Source organism: Ascaphus truei, chromosome 7, assembly GCF_040206685.1.
Source record: "Ascaphus truei isolate aAscTru1 chromosome 7, aAscTru1.hap1, whole genome shotgun sequence".
Lineage (NCBI taxonomy): Eukaryota > Metazoa > Chordata > Amphibia > Anura > Ascaphidae > Ascaphus > Ascaphus truei.
Window position 1 is genome coordinate 100437322 of NC_134489.1, and position 23795 is coordinate 100461116.

Consider the following 23795-nt stretch of genomic DNA (forward strand, 5'->3'; position numbering starts at 1 on the left):
TTTGGGAGATTTCAGAGCAAGTTTGGTGACCAAGAGGCAGCTCCAGTGAATGAAGGTGTGTGAACAAGGTGAGCTCGGTGGGGCGTGCCGGGGGCTGCAGTTTCAGGGCAGAAGGGAATACCTGACACCTCCATTATATACCACAAGCACACACCTGCACAGGTGAATGGGAAGAAACGGTGAAGAACTTACCTCTCTGTCAGATGTGCCTGGGAGAGAGTAGCGCAGACCTCCACACCTGTACCTGTGCAGAGTGTCTCCTGACAGGCTGCGATGACCTTTGTCCCAAGCTTTGCTCTGCTCAACGTGTGATCTCTATTTGCCATATAAGGACATGTGTCTCAGCTGGGTAAGGAGGGACAAGCCCAGCCCAGCTCTGGACTTCTCCCCCGAGTCTTCCCTCAGCTGCTAATTGGCTTCCCTGTATTAATTGCCATTTTTTTTTTGCCATTCGGTTATTTATTTATTTTCAGCTTAGGGTTTTTCTGTGACACTTTACGACTTGATTTTTGTGCCAAGGCGCTGTCCCCAAAGTGGGAGTTGCTGATTCAATACCCCACTTCAGCTGGTCACTTAAGGCCATATTTACTAAGAAGTACGAAGTGATAAGGCACCTTCTGGTCCAAGGGCGGCCAACTCCAATCCTCAAGAGCAACCCACGGGTCTTCAGGATATCCCGGCTTCCGCACAGGTGGCTCAATCAGTGGCTCAGTCAAAGACTGAGCCACCAGTGCTGAAGCAGGGATAGTCTGAAGACCTGTGGGTAGCTCTTGAGGGCTGGAGTTGGCCGCCATTGACTTGAATGGTCTGTAAGGTGCTTTATAACCACTCAGTAAGCATCTCCTTTGCACCTCAAATCCGTAAGCTCCGTGGCAGAATTATCTCGTGCCTGTGTTGTTATAAAGAGGTTTGGTAAAGTGCAGTACACATTTCAGCACAATATGGAAGAAAGCTGCCTAGATGTACACGACTCCATCTTTGAATGGCACAATGGAGAATTCCACAGAATAAGCCACGTATATGTTGCTTTTAGTGCAGCGCTGCAATGACTCCGACGCTGAATGGTTGAGGGTGGAATTCCAGGACAGCGTTTGTAAAATTCCCAAGGACGGTCATCTTTAAGAAGCCCCAAAACTAGAAAATAATTAACCTCAAAATGACGGATGTGATGAGGATAATGACAACAGAGTAGAGATAATTAATAAAAAGACACCATTCTGATATAGCAATACTCTGCAGGGTTCTAGCAGGGATCTGCGATCATTTTTTATTGTTTCAGATCTCTTGGGATGTACAGTAGTAGGAACCAATTACCTTAGTAACCCATCTTTTGCTGGAGGGGTTCGTGTGACAAGTATTTGTGTGTGTGGTATACCCTTGGGCTCCAGCTCAACATCTGAGGCCCGCCCCACGGCGAGATACAAGCAGCCTGCCAGCTTTCCTTCCCAGGGGCCTACGTCTCTGTGCTTGTCCCTGAAGCCTTTTCCAAACATGATGTAGGATCCGCTGCGAAACATTGTGTTTCATAGAGCTGTGACAGGACCTGTTTATTTGTGTCACCTTTAGGTGTGCGTCTGTGTTTTGACCCCGTTTGTGTTATTTACTAAACACAACAAGTTAATTCAAGCCCCTTAACGGTTTGGTTCTTAAGCACAACACTGCAAGGACACAACATGTAGTGTTTGTGTCACTAGGAATACACTATTTCTGCATGGGGACAGAAGCTTGTATACAGAGAATACAATCAATGTAAAAAGTCTGTGTAATGCAAAATAGATTGGCCAAGATTCACTAAACCAGGTGTAGCCAACTCCAGTCCTCAACAGGCCAGCTTTTCAGGATATCCCTGCTTCAGCACAGGGGGCTCACTTAACCACTGAGCCCCCTGTGCTAAAGCCAGGGCCGCCAACATGGGGGGGGAGGGTGGTTCACTCTCTGCCAGTAAGACGGGCCCTCCCCTTTTCTGGATGCCACCCCCACCTGTCCCTCCTCTCCTCCAGGACAGAACGGCCCTCTCCTTTGCTGGCCTCCGCATATCTGACCCTCCCTTCCCCAAGCCCTTTGGCGTCCTCTGCGGTCTTGCAGGGCCCTTCTGTGGGAGGGGGCTTATTGTGCGTCTATGTCTGTGTTTGGGGATGGGGGGTGAGAGACAGGATGAGAGGGGTGAGTTTGACAGATAAGGGTGTAAGACAGAGGGGGAGATAGAAGGGGAGGAGGAAAGGGTGACTTTGGAGTGTAAAAGTGAGGTGCGTGAGAAGGGGGGAGTGTAAGTGAAAATGGGGGGGGGGAGGAGGAGGTTCTCGCAAGGCCGCCGACGTGGGTTGGGGCCCCCGGTGGTAACTAGTCCTGGACCCTGGGAAAGCAGCCTGCTGCCCATGCATGATTTCTGCACTAAAGGGTTCCTTAATAGGTTAGAGTCACAGGAGCACACGTGGGGGTAAATGGGGCAGCTACAGGCGTATCTATCCAGTTCCAAGGATAAATCTTTGGGAGAGGTGATAGGGGGAGACGTTAGTAGCTATAAAGAAGTTTTCTTTGTGCTTGGCTGAGCCGCTAGGTACGCATGTGGCCCAGGCAGTTAAAGACAGGATTCAGAAAGACGATTATATAAAGAGAGATTTTTGCTTTCGTCAGGGTATAAGGATGCGAAGGCGAGACTGGTCTAAAGATAAGGACGCAGATAGGGACCCTGTCCCCAAGACATTCCGGAATTGGTTAGAAGCGCATGCCATCTTGGCTACTGTAATTGTGGAGGAGCCGTAGAAGTGCTTAGCGCTATTCCGCTATATGGATACCATCATGGAGCCTCACATGTATGGGGGGGGGGGTGGGGTGGGGGGTGTTGATCATACTCCTGACAAAGCCAGAGACCCTACACAGGTTGGCGAAACGCGTTGAGGAGGAGTTCCTGAGCCAGTTGGATTAATCCTATGTTCGCGGAGCCCTTCGGAGCCACAGAGAGAAGCTGGGGGAAGTGACGTCACGGAGCCGACGGCGCGACGAAGCGGAAGAGCAGAGCACACCGCGAGGCTGACCGGCTGTACACATCCCCCCTGGAGGGAGGTGGTGAGATCATCTGATGCGCCGCGACCTTTGATTATATCCATTGCGCTTTTTTATAGCACTATTTGCTATCATCTGTTACACTGACTGGCACATTGAGAAGCTACTCACTACTCACCTACATACCCTCACCTCATTCCAGTGCCTGATTTCCATTGGAATCCTGTAAGTAAGATATCCACAGAGCCGTTATCGCTTTATCTCTATATTGCTGTACCATCTACACTAAGTAGTTGTTTTTTTCATTCTCTTCCGCCCGATATGCTCCCCCTGGATTGCAAGAATATCATTCAAGTTTTGGGAATCAGTGAAGACAGGATCCAGCAGAGGGTTTGAGCTGGTTATCAGTATCATTTTTTATTATTGCACGTGTATATCACAATATATATTTTATTAATTATACTGTAGTTAGCGCCTTTTGTCACTATCACGCATTCATGCTATATGGATACCATCATGGAGCCCCACATGTATGGGGTGGGGGGGATGTGGCTGCATTATGAGCAGGCTTTTGGCTGTGTCAATGGCGCTTCAGAGGCCGGGACCCTTGGGTTCAGCGATACGCAGGAGATAAGCGGGTGGGGGGTGTGCTGGGGTTTTAAAGACTCTGCATGCAAGTTCAGCACAATCTGTAAGTTTTGCAACGAGTGCTCAACATGTGGCAGGGACCACGCGACTTGCAAGGGTTTCCGTAAACAGAAGAGGGGAGGGGACAGCACCTGAGGCGGGCGGCAACCCCAAACATGGTGGCGGTAAAGACGGCCGCATTCATTCAAGAGGATAGGAGGATTACAAGCCACTTTAGGCTTCATTGGCGCGTTTAGCCAATTTTCAATTCATGATTCGTTCCCGCACATGGGGGTTATTCTGGGACACATGTCCTCTCTGATGTTGGGTGCCCTGGTGTTGTGTAGGAGATTATGATGGGGCGGTAAGACCAATTTAAGGCCTGAAGTACTCTCCTTTGGAGTGGGAGTTTCGTGGGTGCCAGACTGGGTCCATGGGTAGGGGCTGGGCTAATGCCCCAGGTTGTTTTGGGCAGATGGCGTAATGCCCGGTTGGTAGGTATTACCATTGTGGCTAAGTCGGTTATCCATCCAGTGGGGGGGAGGGAGTGTCACGGTGACTTTGTGGCAGGCTGTATGTTACACACATAAATATATAAAAGATAATATATATTTATAACTGGGTCTGAACTGGGACGAGACTTAGATATGATAAAATATAATTTATTCCTTGATAAAGGTGAACACACAAAATGTACAAATAACAGGCAAAATATAGACACTTACTTAAAATGGAAATGATGAAGCAGTCATATCTGGACTGGCAGTTCATACAGCACTCTTCATAGTCATCAAGACACCAAAGACATGAAAGACCTCTGGCAGGAAGACAGTGCATAGCGTTTCTCTCAGCAATCAAGATGGTATAGAACAGACAAAGGATAAAGGGTTGACCACAGATTATATACCTTTTGTGGTCCTATCCTTAACCTTAAGTACAGGTGATTGGTTTTCAATTACCTCCAGCCACTCACTAACATGGGAACACAATTTGACTCATGCCCCCTGCTAGTTGGTACATGCGCAGTAGAGCTCTGGGGTCTCATTTCTATAACCCCTCCTCTACATCAGGAATGCCAGCTAGTCTACCAGTTTGGAATTCTAGCAGGATATTCTTTGTTTGTGAGGTGTGAAATGGAACACTTGAAGACTGCTCTGGTTTGAGTAATCTCCGCCCTCATGCAAACAGTGGAGGTGACAAAATCCTTTGAAACATACTTAAGTCCTAGACATTGGGTCGCCTTTCTGGCCATATGCTACCCTGGTATGCAAAGGAATTTCCTCTGGGTTTTACCCATACCTTGAAATACAGTATGTTGGATAAAACATGAACATATTAAAATATCCGGTTCCTTTGGGTCCAGCAGGTCCAAACTCCCCAGTTCTCAATGCCGGGACTGGGACACCCTATGGTCCAATTTGCGACTTGCTACGACCTTGGGTACCGGAGATACACAAATACACTTAAAACCATTTCACATTTTAATACACAAAACTCCGCTGTAAATTAAATCACGGTTTTTCACTAAATCCCCATTGAAAACAACGGGCTTCGCCGCCATAGACTTTCAATGGCAAACCGCCGCCGTTGGCGGCTATGGGAATCCCCACCATAGACTTTTAACGGGGCGATGCCGCCGTTGAAGTCAATGGGGTTTTTCCGCCGTAGCCGGTCAATGGGGTTTGGCCCCGAACTTTCAAGGGGGTCCATACTCCGTCGGGTTGGTCCAAGCGGGTCAAGGATGGTTCTGCAGCGAAGCCGGAGCAGTGGCTACAGATACCCCAAACCCAGATCCACTGGGCCCTCCGGAACCGGAGCTATGGATTACCAATTTTCAGCTTTTGACACTTAGCTGTTTTCCTGAGCTGTTTCTGCCGCCACCATTGGAACCTATGGCGCGGCTCGCTCTTCTCGGTTCAACCCTTATCGGGGGTCCAGGATTCGGGGACCCGGTTGTGGTCGAGTGGGGGGAGGTCTAGGAACTAGGGACAGAAAGAATTTTATTTCTAGGGGCCCTAGAACTGTTTATTCCCACGCCACTTGTCGTTGAACTTGACTTGTAAGTGATCAAAGCTCTCCTATTGAAAATGTATCCGCTTTGTGGTTGAGCGGTTTGAACATCAGCCAACTCGTTCCTGGAAAGCTCTCTCAAGGATTTCTCCATTGAAGTCAATGAGCCCATTGACTTTCAATGGGAAACCGCCGCTCTCCCTCTCGGATGCCATCTGCTGGTCTTCTCAGGAACAGGACTCAACAGCAAGATTCGCCATTGAAATACATGGATTTCCAATGGCGGCCTATGGGAGCCTGCAAAATGGTGCCTGAAAAGGCGGGAAAGTTACACAAAGGGCTATAATCACTATACAACTATTAACCCTTGTGCTCCCGGATGGATCCCAGTGTGTGTGTGATGCAGACACTGATTAATAATAAAACAGGGGAACAGGGGAATATACATTTTCAGGTTATGACAAGGGTTAAATCACATGTCTGGGCCTCAGCCCAGTTAACCCCTTGTCTCCCTGGTGAGGTTAGAGGGTGGCCAATTGGGGTGTAACCCCTTTAATCCCAGGCCAAATCCTCCCCATCGTCACAGGGAGTGTCACGAGTCACGTGTATGGTGTGGACTCATGACACAGCCACTGGCAGTCTGGCACGGTTCGGTCTAGGGGTTATATACATGTTTTGGACTTGAATAAAGCTGTGGCTATTATAGCCCCTATACAGTGTAGCGTGTTTTATGTGTCCGTGTCTGTTAATGGACGTGGGAAAGGGGGAGGTATATGGGGCAGCCATAGGTCAACGTTTTGTTGAGTTATAAGGCCTAGGTCTACAGAAGTGAATGATAAGCCTCCGATCTCCGGTTGCATACGTGGTCAGCATAATACATTTAACTTATACAGTACATTCCTAGTAAAGTTGAACCATTAGTGTACTAAGATCCCAATAAGTAAATAGGACATTGTTAAAGGGAACTCAAGAGGAAGGCTCAACAATAGGTTCAGGTGGACATCTGGACTGGCTCAGGCCAACTCATCTCCGGAAGCACACTGTAGGGCAGTGTTTCCCAACTCCAGTCCTCAGGGAACCCCAACCTGTCAGGTCTTAAGGATATCCCTGCTCCAGCACAGGTGGCTCAGTCAAAATGACTGAGCCGCAGATTGACCCACCTGTGCTGGAGCAGGGATATCCTTAAGACCTGACCTGTTGGGGTTCCCTGAGGACTGGAGTTGGGAAACACTGCTGTAGGGGAAACCACTATAGAAGCTATACAGTATTATTATTAGCTCGTGTGGGCAGTGTGGACATGCATCCCCCATAGAGTTGGTACCAGCACTATAACAGTTTGGACAGGACCTGTATAAGTGTGCAGAGCTCCAACCTCTCTTACAAGACTGTCAAACTGTCTGTTTACTTAGTAGGAACAGCTGGGAGCTGTGTTGCAGGACTGGGCATTCTCCCTCTATCACTGGGATTGGGTTACAAAGCACCTTTTGAGCTGTATAAGCTGAAGAATGCACTATTAACCAGTGCTTGGTTGCAACTTAGTGCATCGGTGCATTATCTGATATTCCATTACAGTATGATAAGGATAAACCTTGCACTGCATCAGGTATTGTTGCTCTTCCATTGGCTGAGCATTAAGGAGCAGCATTTGAGCTGTATGCCATTCATAAGACATTGGTGTTCTACTGTTGGCTGTGAGTTGGAATCCAGCTGTGCTGCATCTGTATGTGTTACAATGTCAGAGGATTGGTGATTTGCACATTGTGTGACCCAAGAGCTGCTTGGGGCTACAGAGTTTCCTTATCCCTTTTATTCATAACATTTTGGAGTGAAGGCTATTTGTTCATTCACCGATTAACAAATCAGCATTTTTATATTCCCCAAATTTGCTAAAATCACCAACTTTCACGCAAATTGTCCAGGGACAAAGAATGTGCAGAAGTTGGTACCGATGTGCTCTAAAAGTAAGATATTTACAGCTGGTGATTCCTGAGGATGATCTTTGTTCATTTTTCCCCAGCCATAAACCTGCGCACATCTCTACCTGCGATTTACATACTGTATATCGAGCAACTTCTGCAGATACAGGCTCATCACCAAAACCCGGCTCTACAGTTTCCAGGTTATAAAAACGCGAGCCTTCTGCACAAACTTCAAAGTTCACTGTGTTCCCGATGCGTCATTCTACTTATCGCTCACTTCCAAGAGAGGAGGATCGCCGCTCATTGCCACTCAAATTCCACAGCTCAGGGGCCTGCTGGTTATAACACAGGACTGTGACCCAGGAGTTAAACACTGGCTCTGTGTCAACATTTATTGCAAGTGACCTGGAAGGGCATTCATTGTGCCTCTACTCTGCCTTTCGTACAGCACAAAATACACTGACACTATATACAGCGTAATGCAGGGAGGGAGAAAATATTGAAATATATAGGAGACAGTCAGAATTGTAAGCAGTGGGGGGCGTTCCAGCAACCCTCCCACTCCACCTGTCAGTGTGCGTGTGTCAGTGTGTATCTGTCACACACTGATAAACACACACACACACACACTGACACACAGTCTCGCACCCACCCGCAGCCCTCTCGCACCTCTTCCATCTTCTCTCCACCCCACCCCCCACCACCACAAGCAGCGGTGCAGCCAAGTTTTGTTCAAATTGAAATGAATAGGCGAATGAAGGTGTGATGGAGCGCGCTCGGAAGAGAAAAGACAATCTTGCCATGGGACCTTCCTCTGTGCCTCAAAAGCAAAGTGTTTGGCCTGTGTATTGTGCCTGTGCTCAAGCATGGGTGTGAAACTTGGACCCTAAATGAGAAGACCGTCCAGAATCTTGAGATGGGAGAGAGACACTGACTGACTGTCTGACTGTATGTGTTAACATATAATGTTAGTATCTTGCCCCCTAGGCATGCCCTGTGTTTTTTTTTGTTTTGTTTTTTAAAATAAAATGTTAGTGTTAAAAATGTCAATTTTCTTAATCTCTAGTTTTTAGCCTTTAGACTGCACCGGGCTCTCGGTAGAGCTCCATTTTAACTTCCCAGACACTTAAGATTTCAAACACATATCTCCTGAACGGAGCATCATATTTAAAATGTAAATAAACATTGGTGATTAACACGTGACTACTGCTTTGTAGCAGAAAAATCAACATCGTTATTAGAATTGTCCGCAACATTTTTGTAACACGGAGGCCTCCAAGTCTATGATAATGGTGATATTACTTCCAACTTTCTGCCCTACGCAGCCCTTCATTATTGGGGACATTGTTGGGACATAGTGCTGAATATGTGTTCAATGAATATCCTCACAAATGATTTTTATTCTGTGTTGTGTTTGCTGTCCTTATCTGCTATTTGTGCACTGCCCCCGCCAACACTACAGCTTCATTTTAAGTAATGACTACAGTTACCTTGCTCTCCCTTATTTACCTCCGCTCTCTCACTTGCACTTTTGCTTCTGCCCCCAGCTCCCACACTTTCTCCCCTAAACCCTCCTTCCTAATTTCCCATCCTCTACCGACATCTCCTGCATTTTGCAGCCATCATCTCCATCTGCTCCTCACAGCACATCCCCATCAGCCACCCTCTCCTACTCTGTGGTGACACATCACCTAATCCTGGCAGTATGCACATACCAATCCTTTCCCATCTCACCCCCTACCCCAAAGTCTGCTCTGCACCATCCTCTCTATACCATAGTATGCTTTCATCAGTCTTAGACCAGGCAGCTCCCGCCACCACACAATGCCCCAAACAATTGAAGCCACAACCATGGCACATCAACTTTGGCCACTACCTCCAAAAGAGGTCATGCACGCCTGAACGTTACTGCTCTAAAGCAGATTTCCTCCACTATAAATTCATACGCTCCTCCTGCCTGTAACATTTTCCTTACCAAGAAAACCTACATTTCTTTTCTCATGCAACTCTATCCCATAACTCTCAACGCCTTTTTGCCACCTTTAACTCCCTTCTCTGCCCAGCTGCACCCCCATCCACCCTCACAGCCCAAGAGGTTGCCACCTACTTCACAGTTAAGATTGAGACCATCAGACATGACATCTCCTCATGTCAGGCTTCACATGCACCATCTACCTCCCTTTATACACCTAAATCCGCTCGCCGCTAATTTCCCTGTGACTGTGGATGAGGTCTCTGCTCTCTTTTCACCCTACACTCTACCTCCTTGACCCTATTCCCTCACATGTTCCGTTTCCTCCCTGGCACACCAAGTCCCACCCCAACTCAACTTTTTAACCTCTCTCACATTCCTTTCTTTCTTCAAACCTGCACTCCTCACACCCATTCTTACTTGACTCTTTGCAATCTGGTTTCCGCCCTCTACACTCCACTGAGACAACACTAACAAAAGTGGCCAATGACCTACTCGCAGCCAAGTCTAAAGGTAATGTCTCCTTACTAATTATCCTGTTTCTCTCTTCTGAATTCGACACTGTTGATCACTCCTTCTCCTGCACACTCTCCACTCCATTGGCTTTCATGATGACCTATCCAACCTTCAGCGTTTCCTCCCTCTTTATGTTGGGCTCCCACAAGGCTCTGCCCTTGACCTTTTAGTACCATATATATGCTGATACCCAAATTTACCTCTCCTCTCATGACCTCCACTATGCAAATCCCTACACTGGCTTTCCATATCCTCTAGAATGAAAACCCTCACTTTGACTTGCACAGCTCTCAACAATGCTGCCCCCTTATACCTCAGCCCTCCTCCCCAAATATACTCCAAAACACCTCCTCTGTTCTGCCCATGATATCAGCCTCTCCTGCCTTATTACCTCATCACACTCCCACCTTCAAGACTTCTCCCATGCTGCCCCTTATCTCTGGAATTCCCTACCACGCACCATCAAACTCGCTGAAGTCACCTTTTTAAGGAAGCCCATCTGGCATACCCCTAACATCCACCCTCTGCAGCCTAAATCTGCTGGACTGGCACAAAGTAACTTCCCAAGGTCTGGATGAACTGCCCCTGTGACTCGGGGACAATGCAGTTCCCCCTCTGCTGAGAAGCTTGGTGCTGGGTTTTGGGATATACAGAAGCAGCTAAGCTAACGGTCTTCTGTGCCGCTGCCACACGCAGTCACAAGACCACGGTGGTTGCGACACATGGAGGAAGCATGGACCGATCGTGGCAGTCATGGTCTCTGGTGCCGCCGATTTTTTGCGTCTTAGACCGCGGCACCGAGGACAGCGAGTCTGGCTACATCTGTATATCAAAAAACAAGACATACTTATCAGTGTATTGTTTATGGTGGAGCTTTTAGAAATAAGACATTAGTATAAAGCAGTGTGTATCTGCCAAGGGCAAGAAAAGCCCATGAGGAACATGCATGATCCTGGTAAAGATACAGCACAAGGCATGTCTCATAGGACTTGGGGGGAGGGGAGAGTAGGGATCGGACTTGGGGGGGGAGGAGAGGGGGGATAGGACTTGGAGGGAATGGGGGGGGTGGGACTTGGGGAGGACCCCTCATTTACTGCTCTGCTCAAAAGAAACATGAAAAATCACCCAAACTGTTCTTACTTCTTTCATATTCTAACATCATTTACACAATGCGGGGGCAGGGCCCTATAGTACTTGGTGCTGATACGCCCATCTTTATTGAGTGTGAAAGTGACAGTATCTCAGCTAGTATCGGAGAGGACCATTACCAGTCACCCATTCCATGAACCTTTGCACTGTGAACGCCTTTATATTTAATATAACTCTTTCTCTCCTGAGCACACACAGGGAATGAATGGGAAAAGGTTGTGCACTTATAAAGCTTCACTTGATACATTGCAGCCTTCTCTCCTCACACAACGGGGTTATTCATTAAACTTGGAAAGTGCCGATCAGGCCACGATCATCCCGGAAACTCCTATTGATGCCACAATAAATGTGCCACTAAAATTAATAATTGCCAGCTGTACACATTCGTTAGTCCTATTTTTACATTTAAAATGTTATCAGCTTGTCCTCAATTTCAGATCCTCATTCATTCTGGGACATTCATACACAGCTTTGTAAAGCTCTCACCTATATGCGTAGGTCACGCATGGAACATGGGGCAGAGCATACACGCACACGTCTAAATAAATGCACATAGCATGAAAGCATAAATTGTGGCAGTGCATGTTAGTTATTGTCATATAATAACTTTATTTTATATAGCGCCTTTCTCCCAATGGGACTCAAAACACTTCACAGTGACAGTATAGTGCAAAGTACACTGACCACAGCATTTCTTTTTAACAGACACTCCATGCCTCGGTGGGTTTACAATCTGTTATTAGGTGCCTGAGGCACAGGGAGATAAAGGGACTTGCCCAAGGTCACAAGAAACCAACAAAGGGGAATTGAACCAGGTTCCGCTGACTTCACTCATTATTGACAGTCAGTGTCTTTACTCACTGAGCCACTCGTTCAGTTGGGACAGAGTGTTCCACCGTGCAGTGTACTTAGAATCACCCAGTTTGACTATTGCCTGCGTAGTGGTGTAGATTTAACATCTTCGGTGCCAGGTGGGTATCCAATGCATGGCAAAACAAAGCAACATTTTTCCGGCCTTTCTGGCACTGAATCTACAATATTGTCAAATGTCAAAGACCCCAAAGGACCCCAAACCACAGTCATTTGGATCTGATCGGATACCAGGCGTTTACAATTCCATGCGCAAGTATCCCCAGCCTTGGCACTCCCAGTGATAAAGGTGAGTTCAATTGATGGCTATCTGGGCAAATATTAACCAGGATACATACTATTACCCTGGCAATTTATGAGCCTTTTATCTGACAAAACAAATACAGAGTAACCTATGGACTGCAAATTAGCAAACAAGACAACAAGCCCCCTGACTTCCACTTTGACGGGAGTTTCTGTAAAACACGCGCCCACGGCTAAAATGAAGATAAGCACATGTCGGCTATTAGATGAAAAAATTGGTGGCTTCTTTTTTATTTCCAATTTTTTAATTGGGGTTTTCAGAGGGTAGGGTACAGCATATCATATCACAACAAGCTGGTACAGACGTCATTGGGTATTTTTTTTTAACAAGTTGACAATAACAGAGCTTCTGCACACCCTGTTAGGAGCCCATAGTATGAAGCCCGCCTCTCCATCCGGAGGGGGGGTGTCAATGGGTGTGCACCCGTCTCTACTTTTCAAGTGAAGTGAGGATAGTTAAAAGGGAAAGAGGAAGAAAGAGAGGAGCGAGTGAGGGAGAGAGGGCTGGAGGGGGAGGGGGGAGGGCTGGAGGGGGAGGGGGGGGGGTTGGTGGCTTCTTTAAACAGAAACCTATCCTCGACGAGGACCTCATTAGCATGAGTACAATTGTTAAATAGGCGAGTTGGGTGCTCTGTACCATGTTCTCTGGCAGCCAGTAAGCTGAAATAGTGCAATATTGTCAAACACAACAGTGCAATCAATGTTGCAGCATTGACTACACTGTTGTGTTTGACAATGTTGCACTATTTTGGTGTCTTTATTTATCTCTTCTATGTCCTGATGAAATTTGCGCACCTGCTATCGATTGCTGGTTGGATTTGGTCTGAATCCTGTTTCGGGAGCTGCACTTTCTAAGGACAGTATATCTATTTGTTTTCTTCTGTTAAAGTGGTGTTATTTGCGCTTAATTTCTTTTGATCACTTACAGCCAGTAAGCTGAGCCTGGAAGAAAGGTCGAATTTGAGGTTTAGGAAGAAAAGGAATAGTATATTCTGGATGTGAAAGTCATAGGAAACTATTTATCAGCGTATTCTAGCTGCAAAATTGGTGCAAGAAGTGGCGTAAAACAGAATGATTTATGAATAATTTAAAGAACATACTTTGTTGTCTTTGATAAATCTACTTTTGTACAAGTAATGCCTCAGTTTTGCAAACACAGATACCCAGCACGCTCTCAGAACCCCCCCCAAATTACCACTATATATATATATATATATATATATATATATATATATATATATATATATATATATATATATATATATATATATGTATGTGTGTAACTATACTGTATAAGTGTCAAAAGGAGTGCTGCTGGGTGTGGCTAATTGTACAAAACAAGAAACAAAGAAGTCCAGAGCAACATCCAATGTGACAAAAATACAGTGAAATACCTATATATCTCTTGAAAAAGGGGTCATTTAGTTAACCCTTTGACCAAAGCGTATAAGCCCGCGAGCCACATTCAAGGCATGACCATAATATCGCAGGTCCTAACAGCCAGAGAATTTAGCAAATCATCTCCCATTGACCAATTGCATTAGGATTCAGGGAAGGGCCAGTTCCGCGCCTCCCAAATTTCATTAGCAGGTGTACGATGCATCATTATCACAGCTGAAACATTCCCAACTTTAGTAAAAGAATGTAGTGATGGATAAGCACTCACCTGTGACAATCAGAGTTGGTGTTAAGCAAGCATTCCCAGGGTTGCAGCTGCCCAAAGAGGAGAGGTACCCAGCAAAGATTCGGCCTCCTATTTCCCCCAGTACTGAAGTGAAACTGCTGGAGCTCAATGTTGAAACCAGACAACCAACACTGTGCAGACTGGAACATGCTGGGAGAGCGTTTATTCTGCATCAGCAAACAGCACATATTTATGCGCCTTAATGAGGGAAATTCTGCTAGTGAAGAGTGGACATGAAGGGCCGCTCATTAACAAGAACCCCAAAACAAAGAGCGTTGGTAATGGTGAATAGGAGTTCTGTCAGTACAGGGCATTCACAAAGTGCTTAATAAGGACCCACGCGTTTCACGATGCCGCTTTCTCATCTTCTGAGCCCAGGAAAATTGTTCCGCTGACGGAAAGGAGTAGCGAGTAGATGCAATGGTCCGAGAGCTACGTCTATACCTTTAGGACTCTCCACGCCAACCTGTAGATTGATCCTATATTGTAATGCCTTTTAATGAACAAACAAGATCTGTCCTCGTGGATACGAGTGCGAACCAAGGTTTGATAACCTCATGGGTCTCTTCTTCATGTGACATATAAACATGAACACTTTAGAGACTGCGGTATTAGGGGGAGCCGGGAAACTGTATTAAGTTCAAATGTTAAACGGGTATAACCAATCTCTAATGATGGCTGCAGTATGCATTGAAGTGCTCTGGCTTTTTATTTTTTTAACCGTTGATTGGAGCTAAACCCAATTAATTTCAGCTCCAGGGACCCCCTGCTTCCGGAGATACTTCCCCCCATAAGGCCGTGCCGGTAGCCACTCCACTCAAATAGCAGGGTTCACATTATGGCGTACTTTCAAAGCTACCCCTCCCCCCTCCCCCCCCCCCCCCCCGTCCTGCAGGCCAATAGGAAGCTGTGACATCAAGTGCTGCTTCCTATTGGCTAACGTGATGCGGGCGCTTTATAATTTGCAGCGATACCGGCACCACCTTTTGGAGGTCTGCACCTCAGTCAGCAGGGGGTCCCCACAGTTGAAATGAATGGGGTTCAGCTCTGGAGACCCCCTGCTTGAATCCTGTTAAAAAAAATAGATAATAAATGGCTCCATTAAAGCTGCAGTTGTCAATATCCTGCATGTGTGTTTTTTTTAATAAATCAGTTCTGTAGTAAGAAAAAATACTTTTAGCATTTTCTGTTTTAAAAACAACAACTTTGAAAGACCAATTTTCTTTAATTCTATTTTAACAGCCATTTGCTAAGGCACTGCCCCTTCATGTCCTGTCACAAGCCCTGGCACACCCCTTTGTCAGCCCTGCCCTCCCTCTAGCACATGTCAGTGCAGGAGTGCTCATGAATATTCATGAGCTTCCACTGCCAGTCAAGCAGATTATAAACAAATCCCAGCTTTTAATATGTCACCAAATTTCGACCTATCAATACATGGAAAACGAATTGACTGGCAGTTATACAGTTCTTTAGGTAATTAGAGATTGCACACATGAAACTATTGAAGTAAAAAAATAAATGTAAAAAAAAAAAAGACTGAACTGCAGCTTTAATATGGAAACCCCAGCATGAGATTGTTACTTTCAGTCGCGATTGTATCTCTTTACTTCATGCACCACGATTTACTCAGTAAGATATTTGGGAAAGAGATGTATCCTCCTTGGCTGTTTATTTCGGTCATGTTCCTCCCTGCATCACCTGGCTGGCAGTTAGAGGCACTCCTGGGAGCGCACACACACACACACGTGCGCACACACACACACACCCCTCCTCCCTCCCCCCCCTAGCTGAACAACGTTCATTTCAGCTCAGTGCACCCCGTTTCCAGAGATATTTACCTTGGAAGCCGGTCCAAGTAGCTGCCCAGGCGGGGCTAACATAATGGAGGCTTTAAATGACAAGCCATTCCTTGCAGCTTCCCATTGGCCCACATGACGTGGGACATTTAAACTGCGCAGAGATCCTGCCACCCCCTTCTGAGGGAAGTCAATCTCATGGGTATAAAATGAGATCTCTGAATTATGAGGGCGTCTCCCTCCTATATAGGGGACGTTGGTCAGTATGGGATAAAGACGGTTCTTCTGCTAGTTGAAAGTAAATATATTTCTGCTTTTCTTGTCTGTATGTAATTACAGCCAGCATTAGTTAACAAAACAAATAATGATTTGGATATAATCTAACACATTTTTACATACAATTTCCTAGAATCTGTATTTTTTCCGCCATTCCCTCCCCCACCCCCCCAAAAAAATCATAACAATACAGTTTGTTCACATTTCACACGGAAAACATTCCAGACGCACCACGGCGCAAATAAAAACACAGGACACAGAAAACGCAGGTTTTTCTTTTGTTGTTTCTTTGTCATTTTAAAGATTAATTTTTAGTTTTTAAAATCACACAGAAAAAAAAGGCACTTTAAATGTATTTTTTCCCCCCCTCTCCCCGAAGAAGTTAAGATGATTAGCTCCCAGTTTCAGAAGACGGATATACAATAAAAATATATATAATATTATATAACAATAAAAAATAACTTTAGGATTAGCCGCGGCAATTTTTCCGAGATATAAGTGTTTTCATGGAGACAGATGCCACCAACAGATGCCGAAATGTTTTGTTCAAAGGGACACAATAATCATGTGATCAGGCGGGCGTAATGACTTGTAACCCGGCGCTGTGCCTAGACACCTGCAGAACATCGCACCCTGTCTAAGGGGCAGATCCATCCAACTCGGATATGGGACGTTGCATCCAGTCACTCGGACGGCGGGTAACACTTGATCGGGGGGGGGCGACACTCCGAATAGGAGCTTGATGAATTTGACAAGTGCTGAAGCGAGACAGTCCGAACGCCCGTATTTTGGCGCAGAGCCTCAGGCCGATCACAGGGATTCAGATGACCAGGGGACAGCAGAAATCATTTCCGGGTTTTAGCCCATGCTAAAAACGGACTTTGCCGTCAACAGCAAATCAAGTTCTATACATGAACAAGAGCAGCACAAATAACAGGGCTGCTGGAACCTGCCGCCGATGGTCTGGGGTCATATATTCATCCTGATTCAGCGCAGACAATGGAAAGTCAGTTTGGGAAAAAAAACTACCGTACCCCAAGAGTCCAATAAAATCATTTTTTTTTTACCAATCAAGACATTTTGGTTACACATCAGCAAACTGGAGTTACACATGAGAACCTCATCCTGATACCAGAGGGTGATGCCACAAACCTTGACTGCCAGCACTCACTTTGTATCCCACGGATTGTGAGATGACCCCAGTAGTTTTCCGCTTTTGGATGTAAAATCATTGGCCACCTCAGTGATTTTTCTAAAAACGCCTTTAAAAAAATTAATGTGTTTTTATTTCTTATTACTAAGCCCTTTTCACTGCAACATTGGAATAGCTGCATTATATTCTATGTTAATTAGCGTAAATAAAGCAGTGTGCATTATATACATCCCATGATATATTATTTTGTGCTTTCGCCTGCTATGGTTAAGCCATATTCCGTTCTCCAATACACCCTTACATGTCTGCACACATTGCAAGGCATTATAGCAGCAAAGGCGGTAACGTCTGTCTTATGCGGGGCCTGCTAAAAACTGCCCGCCCATTGAGGACAGAGTTTGACCCCCTGGATTATAGCGTTGTAACCATGTATTGTTTGGTAAATCTTGTTCATGGGGTGGTTGAGTGAGATTAACCCTTTCTCTGACAGAGGGGTCAGCACGACCATTCCGCAAAAATGTTAAAAGGTCGGTTTACTAAACGAGTTGCAGATGCCATTAACTCCGCTGCTGCTGGAGGTGTCTGCAAAGGTATAGGCTGCCTGGTCTTCCTGCACCAAACGTTTCCCCCCCCCACAGAGCAAATCCGTGCTCACTAGAACGGTCAGATGAACAAGCTAGGCTAGTGGCGGGATGGGTGATCGGTGATAACACTCCTCTGCTGGTCAGCACTTGAGATGTTGCACACACACATCAAGTACTATAAGGCACTTAAAGGGGTTAAAGCTTATTCCCACCTCTTGCTTCACAACAGCGCCCTCTGCAGGTAAAAGGAAAAACTGTCCAAAGATGGAAGAACATCATCTGCCCAAGTCTTCCCATCCCAGGGTCAGTAACAAGGACTTGCATGGTGGTGGGACCAGCAAGAAGTCCAACCAAATAGCAAGTCACTGTCTTTCTCCTCTCTCTCTCCCCCCCCCCTTGCAGTCTGATGTTGCACGGTCACGTGGTTCAGAAGTCGTGGTCTGGCTGCCACCGTTAATTTTATGGCGCAATAGAGGCCGGGAATCACTGTCAAGCACCTGCAATTACCGAGCCCGTCCGGCCAGGCGTTACTCGCTCTACGTTACTGCCGGGGGGCAAGAAATACAGAAGTCACAACCAGTGACCGTTAGTGGTTCTGGACCAGAAAATAGAAAAGTACTGAGTTTTAGCGGCGAGACGCCGACGAAGTCTCCGAGACACACACAAAACTAGCGAAACCGACTCTAAATGAGTGAGACACAGAAGATAAAACGGTGAGTGGGAGTGGGCACTGGAAATACCTGTATAATAATAGGGAAATCTCAGATTTCTATAACAGGCATCAATATCATACCGCTGACCGGCAGAGAAAGCAGAAGTCCCATCTCCCTCAATTTATTTTAATACTGAAATCGTGGTAAATTACAGAGGGGGGAGGAGGGGGTCGGGGGGGGGAAGAGGGGGTCGGGGGGGGGGGGGGGAAGCAGGACCAAAAATGTATTGCAGCTGCAAGAAATCATTAGAATGTGCTCGCGTCTAATCCGATACTCCACCCTCTCTCTGCCAGGGCAGACCGTAATCGGTTACAGGTCACTTTGGCAGCCATGGGGTTAAACAGTTGCCCTGGGGTTAAACAGGATAGTATTTGGGGAAATAAACGTGGTCTCCAGCTTATTCTCACAGACAATAAAACTTACAAACAAATACATACCGGTTTCCCCAGCAAGGATATAAAGTGTAAATTCTCTTTCATATCTCTCTAAAGTCATATATACAGATATACATATTTATAGAGCCTTGTGTGAATATCATTAAAAAAATAAACAGGAAAATAAAGGCGACCTCCAATGTCTGCCAATACAGCACACAAGCGACTTAGTGCGGCAGATGCAACTCAAGATCTCCCATTGGTGCTCAACACCGCTATACACCTGCAGCCTTCAAATACCGCTTCTCTCTGTCTACCCCAGGGGTGGGCGACTCCAGTCTTCAAGGGCCACCAACAGGTCAGGTTCTAAGGATATCCCTGCTTCAGCACAGGTGGCTCAATCGGAATGACTGAGCCACCTGTGCTGAAGCAGGGATATTCCTAAATACCTGGCCTGTTGGTGGGACTGGAGTAGCCCTGCATTGGAGGGACAAGCACAGCAAACCCACAGCAACACAGCAAACCGTTGACAGAAGTTACATTCCTGTAAGGAGGGGGAGCTGGGGGGGGGGGGATAAACGTGCATCAACGTACTCTGTACCATTATGTAGCAAGACATGCTCAACTGCAAGGAAGTGAGAGTTCTTAAACAACCCACCCCCCACCCAATAAAACGCATTAGGAGGAGCCTCGTTGTAAAAAAGGCGCTGAGTAACAATCAGTGTGTTCAACCAATAGTTACTACTAGGTTATGCAATGTCACAGGCTTAATTGGGGCTTGAAAAGGCACTGCTGGAGTTAAGGCAAATGGTAAGGTCAGAGGCTGTGTGTAAGTATTTATGTATATATAAATATTTTTGTTAAAAAATATCTAACCGCATTCAATCTGAAAATGGACTTCTTCCTTGTTCCAGGAGTGAGGGGGTTAAGCCAGGCAGGGGATCCCCATGCTGCTAGCTCCCCATTTTCAGGGTGATCCCATTACTCCTGAATCCATCGCAGGTCACTTTCTGCAGCAAAGGGCGGACGTGAGAAGGCACTTGTGTGTGTGTGTATGTGTGTCGCACGTGTGAGTGTGTCGCTTTATAATTCTGCTAGATTTCATTGGAAGGCACGCACGCGAGTGTGGAGAGTGCGCGAGTGTGAGCAAGGGTGAGGTTGTGTGCGCGAGTACGAGCGACTGAGTGTGAGCACGAGTGAGAGCGAGCAAGGGTACGCGTGGGGCAGCGGATTTGGATAAGCACGAGATAACGAAATCAAAAAGGCACTTAACATCCGTCAGCAGAACACGTAAAAATCTTACTTCCTACACGCAGAGGTTAACTCCTTCACCACCAGCATAGCATTAAAAAGACGCTCACGGGCTGAAAGAACAGCCACATTTGAGAACCGAGTCTGAATTTTATACAGCAGCTAGTACAGGGGTTGGGTTACCACCAGTCCAGCAAACTCTGAACAATGCCAAAACCAGAGTCATGACATGAACCAATCAAAAACGGGCAATTATTTAGCTTTTTGCTCAAACGCCATGTTATTTCATCACAACGGGTCCTGCGTGTACGGTATTCCAGCATGGAACGCTCTAAAGACTCGAGTTGTCACGGATCGGCTAAATGTCTCCAATCCCCGGTCATCAACGCTCTTTAGAAAGTTCCGTTTAACCGCAAATCAGGGCAAATTTGAGCTTATATTTTGCACATTTTACGCTGGACTGACTTGCAATAAATTACGAGGGTTACCGGCCCCTCCTATTTCTGTGATAAGACTATTACTTCCATTCAAACGTTCCTGCAATTCAGAAGCGATAGTCTCACACTATCAATATATGTGGCGCCTGCAAACCCCAAGGGGGAAGATCCGCTGATCCCCCAACTCGTACAGCCGCAGGGGTGGCCAACTCCAGCCCTCAAGGCCATCAACAGGGCAGGTTGTAAGGATAATCCCTGCTTCAGCACAGGTGGCTCAATTATTGACTGAGCCACCAGCGCTGAAGCAGGGATAGCCTTAAAACATGACCTGGTTGGTGGCCCTTGAGAACTGGAGTTGGCCACGCCTGTCCTACAGTGTTTATATGGTCCCTAACAAACCCATCCAACGATTATCTCGGGAAGACTGTAAAAAAGACAGTGTGGGGTGAGCAATGAGGACCCTTCTATATCAGCTGCCCAGAACAGTCCGAGGCCAAGTTACATAACCGTTTCTGCAAATAACCACAAATGAAGGCCCGCGGCCGTATGGAGCGGACCTGCACAGGCATTGAAAGGATGGTAGCCAAATGACCATATCACAGCTGCTTCTGCTGAGCTATCGCTGTGTTTGCCCATTGACTGGTCCGTACTCCCCCAGGGCCTGCATGCGTTGGAGCATCCTCCGGTACGGAAGGGTTCAAAGCCGGCATTTGGTGCCGGAGAAGGTGAGCAATGACTTGCACAGTTTGGCCATCACCAACCGGCAGGCACTGCGCACACACACACACACACACACACACACACACACACACACACACACACACACACACACGTAGCCTGCACGCCTCATGTTTCCATGCTGCCCCTTCCCCCCCCCCCATTTACAAATCTACAATTACGCTTCTTTAAAATACAAACAAAAAAATAAAAAAAGTTATTTTTTTCTTAAAAACAGGTCCGTCCCTTTTTTTAAATCATTGAAAAGTTGAGATCCAAAATGTTACCCCCCCCCACCACCACCACTTTCTTATCACAGGTGTAGGCCAGAGGTGGCCAACCCCAGTCCTCAAGGGTCACCTGCAGGTCAGGTTTTAAGGATATCCCTGCTTCAGCACAGATGGCTGTGCTGAAGCAGGGATATCCCTAATATCTGGACTGTTGGTGGCCCTTGAGGACGGGAGTTGGCCACCTCTGGTGTAGGCTCTCTGTAAAACAGGGACAGCCCCACTAATTTTTGCTATGGTACCTCGACCAATACACCGACTTAGACGATGAGCAGAAGAGACGGGACTCTTGGAATACTTGGCCAAAACCTCCATTGTCGACGCGTCCCTACAAATTCTGCCAAGAGCCCTAATGATTCCTGAAGCAGGAGAGAGCTGAATTACGGCCCCACATACGACCAATATTACCAAACAGCAGTAATACGCAAAATGGGTTAAATCTCGATAACTAATGCACCCGTTACTCCAAAAAACAAGGGTTTGATTTAACTCTGGAAAACGTTCTGGGAAATATTAGTTAAGAAAATGCAAGTTGGGACGTGGGCGTTTTTTAGTAACCTCATCTTCTACATATCCCACTTCCTTTCCTAGTTGGTTTATGACATGTAGGGACGCTTATAGGAGTCTTTTTGCGTTATCGCGGAGGTGTAGGAGCCCAGACTCACAAATCCCCCCTCCCCTTCCTTACAGTCACCAACGCAAATGAACACTTTAAAAAAAATAAAAAATTAATTCAAAATACTTCTATGGTTTGGCATCAACCACCAAGATTTAACCCATTCATGTCACTACTTGACTTTGGTCCTGCATGGGGTGGCACCACTAAGAGGCAGGCCTTCGAGCTCAATCAGAATTAGGACCCCACCTGCCCCAAATCACCGCAGTTGGTCAAGGCAAGGGCCACTCTCAGGTCCTTCCACACACACGTGCGTGAGCTCGTTGCAGCACACACCACCCTCCCACCGTTGGCCTCCCCCCTCCGAGTCACTAGCTGGCGTTCCGGTGCTGCTTTAGGACACTGTACACATCCTCCACCCGGCTGAGTCTCTCAAAGAAGGGGAGAAGGTCGAGGAGCTCCGTGTCCATCATGTCGTCAAACCAGGAAGCCACCGGCACCTGCAGTGAAACAGAGAGCGATGCTGCTGAGAGCGAGCAGAGGACCACTATTCCATGTACAAACCCAGAGTAACGTCCCTTGGTACCAGCCCACACCACCGTTACCAGGTTTTTTTTTCATTGACAAGCCCACGGATGACGCTTCTTCCAAGAGTCTTGGAAGATTGAGCACTTTATTTGTTTGTAATCGTTGGGTTTATTTGCTATGTGCCGATCACGTGATGATTCGTTACTTCTTGCTTTGAAGTGTTGCTCTCCCTTTGCTGCCGATGGATTAATGTCATGTTTTGGTTTGGTACTTTTAGACCATGGCGCGGCCAACTCGAGTCCTCAAGAGCTACCAACAGGTCAAGTTTTCAGGATATCCCTGCTTCAGCACAGGTGCCTCAATCGGTTGGCTCAGTCTTCGGGTACAACACGTGTGCTGAAGCAGGGATATCCTGAAAACCTGACCTGTTGATGGTTCTTGAGGACTGGAGTTGCACCCCTGTTTTAGACATATCACTTTGATAAAAAATAAAATAAAAAAATCTACCTAGAGTTCTTGCTTTTTATTAAATAAACAAATGACTGTATTAATTGCAGGAGTAACTTGCTAAACAAGGTACTAGTACAAAGCGAGGGTTTAATGTGCATTCTGGGGGGTTGTCAGGTTCAGATTCTTTATAATTATTCTGCCAGATCTATTTCCAATGTCCCTAATGGCATATTACCGCAGTACAGGGTGCCTGACGGTGCGGTTACAAGTTGCATATTACCGCAGTACAGGGCGCCTGACGGTGCGGTTACAAGTTGCATATTACCGCAGTACAGGGTGCCTGACGGTGCGGTTGCAAGTTGCATATTACCGCGGTACAGGGTGCCTGACGGTGCGGTTACAAGTTGCATATTACCGCAGTACAGGGCGCCTGACGGTGCGGTTGCAAGTTGCATATTACCGCTGTACAGGGTGCCTGACGGTGCGGTTACAAGTTGCATATTACCGCAGTACAGGGTGCCTGACGGTGCGGTTACAAGTTGCATATTACCGCAGTACAG

General features: G+C 46.6%; 2 protein-coding genes across 5 annotated transcripts in view; both read right to left on the minus strand.

Moving 5' to 3' along the window:
* Positions 1 to 14174, minus strand: part of VIL1 (villin 1) — a 39753-nt gene extending 25579 nt beyond the window's left edge. Inside the window, exon 1 of one of the 3 annotated variants that reach the window (XM_075609673.1) lies at positions 14036 to 14174. The gene's annotated coding sequence lies outside the window, so the exon portion shown is untranslated. Of the gene's footprint in view, positions 1 to 192; positions 343 to 14035 lie in introns of those variants that run through there. The other 2 variants (XM_075609672.1, XM_075609674.1) reach the window with 2 other exon arrangements.
* Positions 14175 to 16389: 2215 nt separating this feature from the next.
* Positions 16390 to 23795, minus strand: part of CTDSP1 (CTD small phosphatase 1) — a 78790-nt gene continuing 71384 nt past the window's right edge. For both annotated transcript variants that reach the window (XM_075609675.1, XM_075609676.1), the window contains exon 7: positions 16390 to 22757. In XM_075609675.1, coding sequence (XP_075465790.1) covers positions 22629 to 22757 — 129 coding nt within the window. In that variant the 3' untranslated portion in view covers positions 16390 to 22628. The remainder of the gene's footprint in view (positions 22758 to 23795) is intronic.